Here is a 12,149-nt window from a genome sequence, read left to right on the forward strand (position 1 = left end):
TCAGCCTCCCAAGTAGCTAGGATTACAGGCACCCCCCACTACACTAGGCTAATTTTTGTACTTCTAGTAGAGAGGGGGTTTCACCATGTTGGCCAAGCTGGTCTTGAATTCCTGACCTCAAGTGATCTGCCCACCTTGGCCTCCCAAAGTGCCGGGATTACAGGCACGAGCCACCATGCCAGGCCCCACTAGACAGCTTCCCTACTGCACCTGCCCTGGTTTCCTCCCAAATCTTGTTGGGCAGTCAGGGGTGGGGAATGTGGGCAGTGTTTTGGTGCCAAGCAAAACCCCACAGACTTCTGTGAAAACCAACCAGGAACATTTATTAAAAAAATAAGCAAGTTATCCCCAAGAGGGTGAAGCACCGCTGGCTGGTTCTGACATTCGATTCAGGCTGAAGGCATGGCAACTCCTCCGGCCCTTGCTGGGAAATGTCCTGCCCAGGCCACAGGCGGTGCCCCAGTGCAGCTGGGCCCCCAAAAAGCCCCCAAACACATGATCCCACCAAAGGCTTGAACACAGCAACTTCATCAAGCAGGCAGGGACCACACCTGAGACACAAGGGCAGGGAGGTAAAGCACAGGGGACCGGGGTTGGGCCAGGGACACCCAGTCCCCGTCTCCAACTGGCGCCCCCTCCAGGGGGGCTGACATGTGGTGTGGGGCCACCAGGACCTGTGGTTGCCCCTGGTGGGGGAAGAACTGCCCTCCCTCTTGGGTGGTCGGGGCATGTTGTCTGCACACAGCTCAGATGACCATGGGCACAGGAAGAATCAAACTCAGTCAACCATCCTTCAACCCAACTGGGAGTCTGTGAGGCCTGGCACACAGGTGCTCAGTAATGCTTGTGGCATGAAGTGAAGGAACCCCTCTTGTTCATCTCTGTGCCCTAGCACTTGGCACAGTGCAAAATGCAGATTGAACAACTGTCATCCTCTTTTGTATCACTAGTGCCCAGCACACAGTCAGTGCTCTTGAGGTGTGTGGAAAAGAAGCCAACTAAAGAGAAGGTCCCACACCATCTAGCAGTGAGGGGAAAAAGGAAAAACGTGAAAAGTACCTTGTTCACTCCCATTCCCATCCCACAGCTCAGCTCGCTGCACACAGCAGGTGCTAAGTGTACCGAATCAAGAACTTATCTTTGTGACACGAGTGCCAGGCACACAGTAGGTAATCAATATGTGCTTGAATAAATGGATAGAAGCATCTTATTTATCTCAATATTCCCAGAGCCTGGGCTGGGCGCAGTGAATCATGCCTGTAATCCCAGCACTTTGGGTGGCCGAGGCGGGTGGATCACTTGAGGTCAGGAGTTCGAGACCAGTCTGGCCAACATGGTGAAACCCCGTCTCTACCAAAAATACAAAAATTAGCCAGAAGTGATGGCGCACACCTGTAGTCCCAGCTACTTGGGAGGCTGAGAAACAAGAATTGCTGGAACCTGGGAGGCATAGGCTGCAGCGAGCCAACATCACGCCACCGCACTCCAGCCTGGGTGACAGAGTGAGACTCTGCTCTTTAAAAAAAAAAAAAAAAAAAAAAATCCCAGAGCCTAGAATGGCACCCAATACACAGTAGGCACTCAAGAAATCCTTGAATAAATTTTAAAAATGAATGTGTATCAGTAGTGCCTGATTCTTACTCTGATCAGTAACTGCTTGATGACTGAATCAATCGCTGATGGAGGGAATAATTATCCCTCATTCACTGCCATAACATGGGAACCTGGGATACAGCAGGTACTTAATAAGTGTTGGGCACATGAACAGATGAAGAGGGCTTGGTTCCTCCCAGTTCCCCAGGGCCAAGCCCTGTTGCTGGCATGCAGTAGGCACTCCATTAATGCTGCCTGCGTGCACGTGATTGCTTAGCAAGAGCTGGCTGGACACCACCCCACACGAGAGCCCTCTGTGGCCTGCCAAGGGGTCCAGAGGTGGCCCTGATGTCCTCAGTAAGCACCTGGATCCTGGGCCAGCGATGGCTGCTTTGGCTTTCTGGCTGCCACCCCTCAGAGTTCATCCCGGGCAGCACTGTCCAGTGGGGACTGCAGCACGTCTGAGTTCTTGGCCTCACGGCTCAGTGCCTGCTGCTCCCGCATCTTCTGGGACTTGGCGCGGTCCCAGTCGGTCTTGACGTGCTCGTTGTTCCATACCACTGAGGTCTCAGTGTCACTCACATAGCCATCGTCTCCTGTGTAGTGTGTAGGGTAGATGAGCAGCGGCTCCACGGAGAAGGCATGCAGGTTGCGGAGGGAGAAGTGGGCCTTGTACTCGGACCTGCGGGGAGGAGGAGGGGAGTGAGGGGCAGCAATGGCTTCAGGGGAGGGGACAGCTGGAGGAAAAACTGGAGGTGAAGAAGTCAGTGGGGATAGATTAAGACGTAAGTGTGCAGGGGATACAAATGGAGACAGATCTGGCGAATGGAGGGAGAAGTAGGCAGAAGAAGAGACATCTCCTCGGAGTCTGTGAGTCTCACGTCCCCACCCTCCCAGGACAGACCCACTGTGAGACCCCAGCCCAGCAGCCGCCTGCCCCTCTCACACTGGGTGCTTGTCGAACATGACGGGCAGGAACTCGTCCACAGGCAGCATCTTGGAGAGCGGCTCAGCAGCCAGCAGCTTGCGGGCGCCTTGCAGGGAGATCACGTAGGCCAAGGTCCAGTAGGAGTAGTCGGCCTCCACCAGGTTCCTCACGCGAGGCACAGCCTTCTCAGGGTGCTCCACCTGCATCCGCTTTCGGCCCACGTAGCTGGGGTGCAGGAAGGGGCCTGTCACTCTCCTCCCGCCCTCCAGAGGGAGCTTGCCCAGAAAACCAGGGATCTAGTTACCCCGCCAGGCCCTGGGATGGGAGCGCGCTCAGCATGTTTGCGGAGCGCTGTGACTGGATGGAGCGAATGCAGGAGCCCAGGGGTCTGGGGGTCATGGGGGTCATGGGAATTAGAGTTTTTCCAAAGGGTGTGAGGGAGCCGTGGAGGCTTTGGAGCTGGGGAGAGCAGGATCACGCAGACGTTCTCTGAGGCTGAAGCTGCTCTGAGTTCAGAGGGCAGTGGGGGTGGAGGTGGGTGAGATGCCCTGATGTGGGGAGCAGTCAGGAATGGAGGGGTGCAGTTACTATTCACACGGGGCAGTGTTCCCAGAATGTGGATTAGGGCACTGCACTTGGAAGGGAAAGAAAGATGGAGGAAAGGAGAGGACAAACCAGGCCACCTATAGGAGAGAAGAACGGCTCCAGTGCTGGAAACGTGGTGGTGGTACTCCCATCCCAGGGCTTGTCTAAGACCCAGGCGCCCTGGCCACGCCCCACACTCTTCGGCTACACCTCCAGCTCTGACCACGCCCTCCATAACCACACCCCCATGCTCTTCAGCCTCGCCCACAGGCTGCCCGGTCAAATTTTAGCCACACCCACTTCCACAGGCCTCAGTCAAATCTCTAAGCCCTGACCAAGCCTGCAGGCTGCTGGCCAGGTACCTTGAGTTCTGGGTAATCCTTCTAAGGCCCTTCCCTATATAGTCTACAGCCCTGACAGTGCTCTCAGGCCCAGGGATCACGTGAATCCTCCTGCTACATTTCCAAGAGTTGGCCACGCCCCACGCCTACCATCCTGACCACACCCAGACATACGGCTCTAGGCTCAGCTTCAGCGCTCTGGCCACACCCCTAGGATCCAGTTCCACTCCGCCTCGCAGCCCCACCTCTAAGCCCTGGTCATGTACCTAGGTTCCAGCTCCACGCCACCCTCAAGCCCCACCTCTAAGCCATGACCCGTCCCCAGGCCCCAGCTTCACCCTGTCTCCAACCCCACCTCTAAGTCCTGGCCTTGCCCCAGGCCCCAGCTTCAACCCACCCTCAGATCCCCACTCACATGAGGTCCCAGTCCAGGCCCTCCCGCTCCACATCCCGCATGAGGTTCATCAGGCGTCTCTTGAAGAAGATCTCAAAACGCAGGTCATCCTCAAACACAAGCGATTTCTGCAGTCCCCGGTCCACCACCTGAGAGAGGAAGCCCCGCCAGGTCGCAGGGAGGCCAAGGCCAGGCCTGACCCTAAAGCACAGAGCTCTGCTTTGAGAAGCTCTGAAAGACTAGGAGAGAAGACAGTGCATCTCCCCGCCTCTCCTAGCTCCAGGGACATCTGGACATCCAAACCTCTGCCTTCTGTCACCCATGATGGATCTCCGAAGAGGAAGGCCTCCCAGCCCCTCAAATGTCCACGCCTCATGCACCTCCCGCCTTGCAGCCGCATGCCCCCATTTGGCTTCATGTTTGATGATAACAAGTTTTTTTCTTTCTTTTTTTTCCCTCTTTTTTGAGACGGATTCTTGTTCTGTTGCCCAGGCTGGAGTGCAGTGGCTCAATCTCGACTGCAACCTCCGCCTCCTGGGTTCAAGTAATTCTCCTGCCTCAGCCTCCTGAGTAGCTGGGATTACAGGCATGTGCCACTACGCCCGGCTTTTATTTTTCTTTTTTTGAGACGCAGTGTCACTCTTGTCGCCCAGGCTGGAGTGCAATGGCATGATCTCAGCTCACTGCAACCTCCGCCTCCTGGGTTCAAGTGATTCTCCCACCTCAGCCTCCCAAGTAGTGGGATTACAGGAGCCCACCACCACACTCAGCTAATTTTAGTATTTTTAGCAGAGTCGAGGTTTCACCATGTTGGCCAGGCTGGTCTTGAACTCCTGACCTCAGGTGATCCACCTGCCTCGGCCTCCCAAAGTGCTCAGACTACAGGCACGAGCCACCACGCCCAGCCATTTTTCTCTTTTTTTCTGAGACACAGTTTTGCTCTGTTGTCCAGGCTAGAGTGCAGTGGCACAATCTTGGCTGAATGCAGCCTTAACTCCTGGGCTCAAGTCACCCTCCCCCTTTAGCCTTCTGAGTAGTCAGGACCACAGGTGTGTGCCACCATTCCTGGCCCTGATGGCCCCAAGTTCGAAGACCAATCAGACACCCTCCTCCAATCACAGCCTCTCCCTCTGAGGGTGGCTGAGGATGCCTGGGCTGGTGGGGTGCCCCTGGCACTGGGCAGGTGCTGGTTTAAAGTGGCTCTGTGGCCATGACTTCTATTACTAAACGTCAAGCACAGAGACCAGGCTGGGAGTAACGAGGATTTGTTTACAGGTCCCAGGCCCCAGACACTACCTGCCGCTCAAAAGGGCTTACCCCTCCCCCCAGCCTCAGTTTCCACATCTGCGCAATGGAAGGATGGCAGACACACCTGGGGTTGATACAGCTGGTGTGCCGCATCATTCACTAAAGAGACGCCATGGGTCCCATGGCTGAGGCTGGATGCCTGGCCAGGGCTTTGGGGAACTCCTTCAACCCCTTCCCGCTCCAAATCTCAGAGGTGATCTAGACTCATAACTCTGGCCCTGCCCATCGCTCAGAACACACCTCCTTCCAGATGTTGTAGTGGCTCAGGAAGCAGCCCAGCTCACCCTTGGTGAGGGGCCGGCCGTGGTAGGGGTCCCGGTAGCCGGGCAGCATCTGGATCCCCAGCGCCTCCACCTGGCTGGTGTTCATGGCTCTGGAGGGGAGGAGGAGAGGGTCACGAAGAAGGCTCACCTTGCCTGCCATTCTGCCATCCCCAGCCATTCCACCACCCCCTGCGGCGTTGAGCAGCTGGTGCCCCTCTTGTAGCACTGGCACCCCTCCCAGACACATGGGGTCTCACTCGCCTGCACATGGTATACACTCATGGGCAAACCTGCTCTCCTCCTCTCCTGGGGTCTGACTGACTTACCCCTCCATAGTCCCCACCAGCACGGTCTACACTGGCAGCATGCAAACCTACCCATTCCCCTGGGTCAGGACTCACTTGCCTTCCATGGTCTACAACTGTGAGGATCTGCCCCTTCCCCCGGGTCCCATTCACTTGCCCTCCATGACGCCCACTGATGTGGTCTACACCTGTTTGGACACCACGCCCGCCCCCATCTGAATCACTTGCCGTCTACCAGCGAGGTCTACACCCACATCCACGTGTGGACCCGCTCCCCTACCCCCAGGCCTCGGACTCACTTGCCGTCCACGGCCTCTACCAGCCGGCACTCGATCTCCTGTGCCTGCAGCGCCCGCAGCATGCGCTCCCGCCGGTCCTGCCGCCGCCTCAGGTTGATCATGAAGACCTGCAGCCCGGAGAGCCCCCAGACAGATCAGCCCCTGCATGCAAGGGCCCTCCACCCCCACCCCCCCTCCAGGGAAGGCCCAGCCCACCTCGTCAAAGCCCATCTTGTCTGGTGTCTTGGTGGGAGCCGAGATGAAGCGGGAGGGCTCCGCTGGCGGGTGCTTCACTGTGGGGCACAGACGTTGAGGAGTCGCTGGGGTGAGGGGCCTCCTACCTTTCTCAACAGGCTTTCCCCACCGGCTCCATGGCTCCCAGTCAGACTAGCTAGGCCCACAAAGTCGACCTGGCTCCGCCCACATCAGTGCTGCTCTCCAGGAGCCCCTCCCATGTCATTGGAACCCTGCACAGCAGCCCAAAGCCCTGGCCACACCCCAGGCCCCAGCTTCACCCCGCCCCCAGTCCTGCCTCTCAGCCCTGGCCACACCCCAAGTTCCACGTTCACCCCGCCCCCAGCCCCGCTACTCTGCCCTGGCCACGCCCCAGGCCCCAGCCTCACCACTCAACCTCCCCCGGGCCTTGTCTCTAAACCCTGGCCTTGCCCCAGGCTCCAACTTCACCCTGCCCCTCCCCAGCCCCACCTCTAAGCTCTGGCCACGCCCCAGGCTCCAGCTTCACCATGCACCCCCACCCAGCTCCACCTTTAAACCCTGACCATGCAACAGCTTCGCTCCGACCCCCAACCCCGCTTCTAAGTCCTGGCCATACCGCAGGCCCTAGCTTCACCCTGCCCCAGCCCCGACTCTCAGCCCTGGCCACGCCCCAAGCTCCAGCTTCACTCTGCCCCCAGCCCCGCCTCTAAGCCCAGGCCATGCCCCAGGCTCTAGCTTCACCACGCCCACAGTCCCGCCTCTAAGCCCCGGCCACGCCCCATGCTCCAGCTTCACCTTTAGAGGTGGGGCTGCACCTCTAAGCCCCTGCCAACGCAAAGAATCCCCATTCCTACCTCAGGCCCTTTGCACATGCTTGGTCCCTGCTTGAAATACCCTTCCCTTCCCTGCTCTGTATCCTTACTTTTCAGCTATGATGCCCTGGGCATGGGGGTCACCCTCCCCACTCCCACCTCCCTAGGCTGAGCTAGGCCTCCTCTGGGCCCCAACAGCACCTGGACTTGCACCACCAAAGCCCCCATCCTTGCTGCCCTAAACCCCTGGCCCTGTGCCTGTCTGTTGTGAGCCCCTTGGGAAGGATACCAGGTATGTCTGCTAACACTGGGCCCCTAGTGCCCAACACAGGGACTTGGCACACAGCAGACACTCAGTAATTGCTTGTAGAATGAACCAAGAAATGATGGCATGCTGTGTATTCTTGACTGGCCTGGGCCTCAGCTTTCCTAAACTATAAAATGGGTCAATAAGCCCCTGAGAGGTTTCACGAAGAGATGTCATGAGATCACGTACTATGTCATGGGGTGAATTATGTCTCCCCAGTGCCAACCACCAGTACCCCAGGGTATGATCCTATTTGGACACAGGGTTGTGAACAGAGGTCGAGTTAAAATGAAGTCATTAGGGTGGGCCCTAATCCATATGGCTTGGGAGGCTGAGGTGGAAGGATTGCCCAGGAGTTCAAGGCTGCACTGAGCTATGATGGTGACACTGCAGCCTGGGTGACAAAGTGAGACACCGTCTCAAAAGAAAAAACAAAGTCTGCCCCAAACACAAAGGACAGGGTGCTATTCCATCTTGAGCCACCAGGGGGAGCCGCAGATAGACTCGTTCAGAAATCGGTAAGGCTGGGGAAACGGAGCCCGGGGGCAGAGGCCTCACCCCTCCCACCCAGTCTCCATCTACGCAGTGGTGGGAATGGCAGTGGCGTTGGCAGGGCTTTCTGAACCCAGAGCAGGGCGAGGCCCATATTAGAAATGGCTGAGATGGTAGCACCATCCCAAGGCAACCGCAATTACAGCGCAGCCCTGCGTGCTCCTCCGGTTGTAGAGGGACAGCTGCTGGTTTCATAGCTTATGGATTTTTAAAAATTTTTATTTATTTATTTATTGATACAGGGTCTGGCTCTGCTGCCCAGGCTGGAGTGCAGTGGTGCAATCATGGCTCACTGCAGCTTTGACCTCTTGGGCTCAAGGGATCCTCTTGCCTCAGCCTACCGAGTAGCTGGGACCACAGGTGTGCGCCATCACACCTAGCTATTTTTTTTTTTTTTTTTTTTTTGGTAAAGACAGGGTTTCAACATGTTGCCCATGCTGTTCTCAAACTACTGGGTTCCAGGGATCCGCCCGCCTTGGCCTCCTGAAGAGCTGGGATTATTATTTATTATTATCATTATTTTTGAAGACAGAGACTTACTCTATTGCCCAGGCTGCGGTGCAGTGGCAAGATTATGGCTCACTGCAGCCTGCAGCTCCTGGGCTCAAAGGATTCTCCCACCTCAGCCTCCTGAGTAGCTAGGAATACAAGCATGTGCCACCATATCGGACTAATTCAAAAAAATTTTCTTTTCTTTTTTTTTTGAGACGGAGTTTCACTCTGTTGCCAGGCTGGAGTGCAGTGGCACGATCTCGGCTCACTGCAACCTCCATCTTCTGGGATCAAGTGATTCTCCTGCCTCAGCCTCCCGAGTAGCTGGGACTATAGGCATCCGCCACCACGCCCAGCTAATTTTTTTTTGTATTTTTAGTAAAGACGGGATTTCACCATGTTGGTCAGGATGGTCTCCATCTTTTGACCTTGTGATCCGCCCATCTCGTCCTCCCAAAGTGCTGGGATTACAGGCATGAGCCACTGCACCCGGCCAAAAATTTTTTATAGAGAGATGGGGTCTCACTATGTTGCCCAGGCTGATCTTGAACTCCTAAGCTCAAGCAATCCTCTCACTTTGGCCTCCCAAAGTGCTGGAATTACAGGTGTGAGTCACCACGTCCAGCCTATACATGCAGTTCTTTAGTGAAAACTTGCTGTCCTCTCAGTTCTCACATCCTCCGTAGCTCCTGTCAGGGGGAAGGTCCCTTCCTCAGCCTGGTCTCTGAGGCCATCTACCCTGGCCCTGGATACCAGCCCCAGGGGCCCACTGACCTTGCCGGTTCCCTAGGTTCACGTCCCTTCCAGCCTCTCGGTCTTTGCCCACGCTACCACCTCCCGCTGCAATCCCCTTTCTGGTGAACTCCTACTCAGCCTGCCCCTTAATGCCACCTCCTCCAGGAAGCCCACCCGACAACCCCGAGCCCGCTGTGTACAGCTGCCTGCAAACCAGCACTCTGTAAGAGCAGGGACAACTCTCTACCTCGTTCACATGTGCCCTTGCACTCAGCACCCCCTACAGGGACTGGCATCTGCCTGGCACTCAGTGCTCACAGGACAGATTCGAGACATCAGTGAAAGGTAGGCAACCTAGCCCCTCCCAGGGCGGTGTGCAGGCAGACTCACCCATGACCTCCAGCTGCACGTGCATGAAGCTCTCAGCCTCATCCTGGAGGGTGCTGTGGGCGCGCAGCGGTACTGGCAGGAAGCCGTACTCCTCCTTGTTGCACACATACATCTGCACCTCTGCAGTGGGCAGGGAAGCAACAGACACATGTAAAAACAGGCCAGGCCCAGTGGCTCATGCCTTCCATCCCTGGGCTTCAGGAGGCCAAGGCAGGAGGATCGCTTCAGATCAGGCATCTGAGACCAGCCTGGGCAACAGAGCAAGACCTCATCTCTACAAATAATTTCTTTCTTTTTTCTTTTTTTAGACAGAGTCTCACTCTGTCTCCCAGAATGGAGTACAGTGGCACTCTCTTGGCTTACTGCAACCTCCACCTCCTGGATTCAAGCAATTCTCCTGACTCAGCCTCCCAAATAGCTGGGACTACAGGCTTGTGCCATGCCACCATGCCTGGCTAATTTTTGTATTTTTAGTAGAGACAGGGTTTCACTATGTTGGCCAGGCTAGTCTCAAACTCCTGACCTCAGGTGATCCACCCACCTCGGCCTCCCAAAGTGCTGGGATTACAGGTGTGAGCCACTGTGCCTAGACCAAATAATTTTTTTTTTTTTTTTTGATATGGAGTCTCACTCTGTTGTCCAGGCTGGAATGCAATGTCATGATGTCGGCTCACTGCAACCTCCACCTCCCGGGTTCAAGTGATTCTCCTGCCTCAGCCTCCTAAGTAGCTGGGACTACAGGCACATGCCACCATGCCTGGCTAATTTTTTGTATTTGTAGAGACAGGGTTTCACCGTGTTAGCCAGGATGGTCTCGATCTCCTGACCTCATGATCCACCTGCCTTGGCCTCCCAAAGTGCTGGGATTACAGGTGTGAGCCACCGCGCCTGGCTCTACAAATAATTTTAAAATTAGCTGGGAATGGTGGTACCTGCCTATGGTCCCAGCTACTCAGGAGGCTGTGGCAGGAGGATCACTTGAGCCCAGCAGATTGAGGCTCCCGTGAGCTATGATAGCGCCACTGCACTCCAGCTTGGGCAACAGGGCAAAACCCTGTCTCAAAAACAAACCAAACAAAAAAACAGTAAAAATGCATGTTGAGGCACAAAAAGGAAAGTTTGACAAAATGTGAGTTAAGTTACTTCCTTCTACATCTATCCTTTTCTGGATGGTTTGAACTTTTTTATGAGTGTGTTATCTTTTTTTTGAGACAGAGTCTGGTTCTGTCACCCAGGCTGGAGTTCTGTGGCACCATCTCGGCTCACTGCAACCTCCGCCTCCAGGGTTCAAGCAATTCTCCTGCCTCAGCCTCCCAAGCAGCTGGGATTACAGGCACTTGCCACCACGCCCAGCTAATTTCTGTATTTTTTTTAGTAGAGATGGGTTTTCACCATGTTGGCCAGGCTGGTCTCGAAATCCTGACCTCAAGTGATCCACTGAGACCAGCCGAGTGTGTATCTTTTTTAGACTAAAAAACTCAACGATGCTCTTTTAATTTTATTTTATTGTATTTATTTTTTTTTGAGACAGAGTCTCGCTCTGTTGCCCAGGCTGGAGTGTAGTGGTGTGATCTTGGTTCACTGCCTCCTGGGTTCAAGCAATTCTTGTGCCTCAGCCTCCCGAGTAGCTGGGACTACAGGCACTCACCACCACGCCCAGCTAATTTTTGTATTTTTAGTAGAGACGGTTTTCACCATGTTGACCAGGCTGGCCTCAAACTTCTGACCTCATGTGATTCACTCGCCTCACCCTCCCAAATTGTTGGGATTATAGGCGTGAGCCACTCTGCCTGACCAACCAATAGATCTTAAAGAGCTAGGGAATGAAGCTAACCAGTAAAGCCAGGGCTGGAGAGAGACTGGGTCCTGGAGACATTATCTGAACACCTAGATACAGCTGTATCTGAAGTCAGCCCTGCACTGCATTGTTTGTGTTCTGTGAATCTTCAGTGTGCTCTGAACTGGCTTAGCACAAAACCCAAAGAACCAGCCAGATGCCCCTGCAATGGCAGACCTCTCACGTACGTACCTGCCTGCTTGCAGGAGAAGGCGAAGACGATGATGTCGTCAAAGGACCAGGTGTAGTCAGGGTGAGGTGGGTAGAAGGCCAGGTTCCTGGACGCTGCCTTCCGCAGGTCGATCAGGAAGGTTGAGTGCACCATGGGAACTGCAAAGCAGCCCCGGCGGTCTCGCTTGCGGATGGGGATGTAGGCAGGTGTGCGCTTGTAGTAGCCCTGTGGGGAGACAGCGACAGTTTTGCATAGCTGTCTTGAAAGGTGAGGATGGAGGCCCATGATAGCGGGTGGCATGGAACAGGACCAGACGGAGAGCCAGGCACAGCACTGTGTGCCTGTGGTCCCCCCAGATTCAAGCCCAGTATGGGACCTGTGGCCAGGCCTGGCCAATAAGAAAGAGCCTTGTGCCGGGCGCGGTGGCTCAAGCCTGTAATCCCAGCACTTTGGGAGGCCGAGACGGGCGGATCACAAGGTCAGGAGATCGAGACCATCCTGGCTAATACGGTGAAACCCCGTCTCTACTAAAGAATACAAAAAACTAGCCGGGTGACGAGGCGGGCGCCTGTAGTCCCAGCTACTTGGGAGGCGGAGGCAGGAGAATGGCGTGAACCTGGGAGGCGGAGCTTGCAGTGAGC

The 12,149-nt window shown here is 55.5% G+C and overlaps 1 protein-coding gene across 1 annotated transcript in view; it reads right to left on the reverse strand.

Moving 5' to 3' along the window:
• Window positions 1-299: 299 nt before the first annotated feature.
• The window catches only part of COLGALT1 (collagen beta(1-O)galactosyltransferase 1), a 25,400-nt gene continuing 13,550 nt past the window's right edge, over window positions 300-12,149 (reverse strand). The window contains exons 5-12 of the mRNA XM_017879484.1: window positions 11,529-11,733; window positions 9,500-9,619; window positions 6,212-6,288; window positions 6,017-6,123; window positions 5,390-5,522; window positions 3,863-3,990; window positions 2,540-2,746; window positions 300-2,275 (exon numbers count right to left, since the gene is read on the reverse strand). Coding sequence (XP_017734973.1) covers window positions 2,008-2,275; window positions 2,540-2,746; window positions 3,863-3,990; window positions 5,390-5,522; window positions 6,017-6,123; window positions 6,212-6,288; window positions 9,500-9,619; window positions 11,529-11,733 — 1,245 coding nt within the window. The 3' untranslated portion in view covers window positions 300-2,007. The remainder of the gene's footprint in view (window positions 2,276-2,539; window positions 2,747-3,862; window positions 3,991-5,389; window positions 5,523-6,016; window positions 6,124-6,211; window positions 6,289-9,499; window positions 9,620-11,528; window positions 11,734-12,149) is intronic.

This window comes from Rhinopithecus bieti, unplaced genomic scaffold (genome assembly GCF_001698545.2).
Source record: "Rhinopithecus bieti isolate Rb0 unplaced genomic scaffold, ASM169854v2 scaffold_9899, whole genome shotgun sequence".
NCBI lineage: Eukaryota > Metazoa > Chordata > Mammalia > Primates > Cercopithecidae > Rhinopithecus > Rhinopithecus bieti.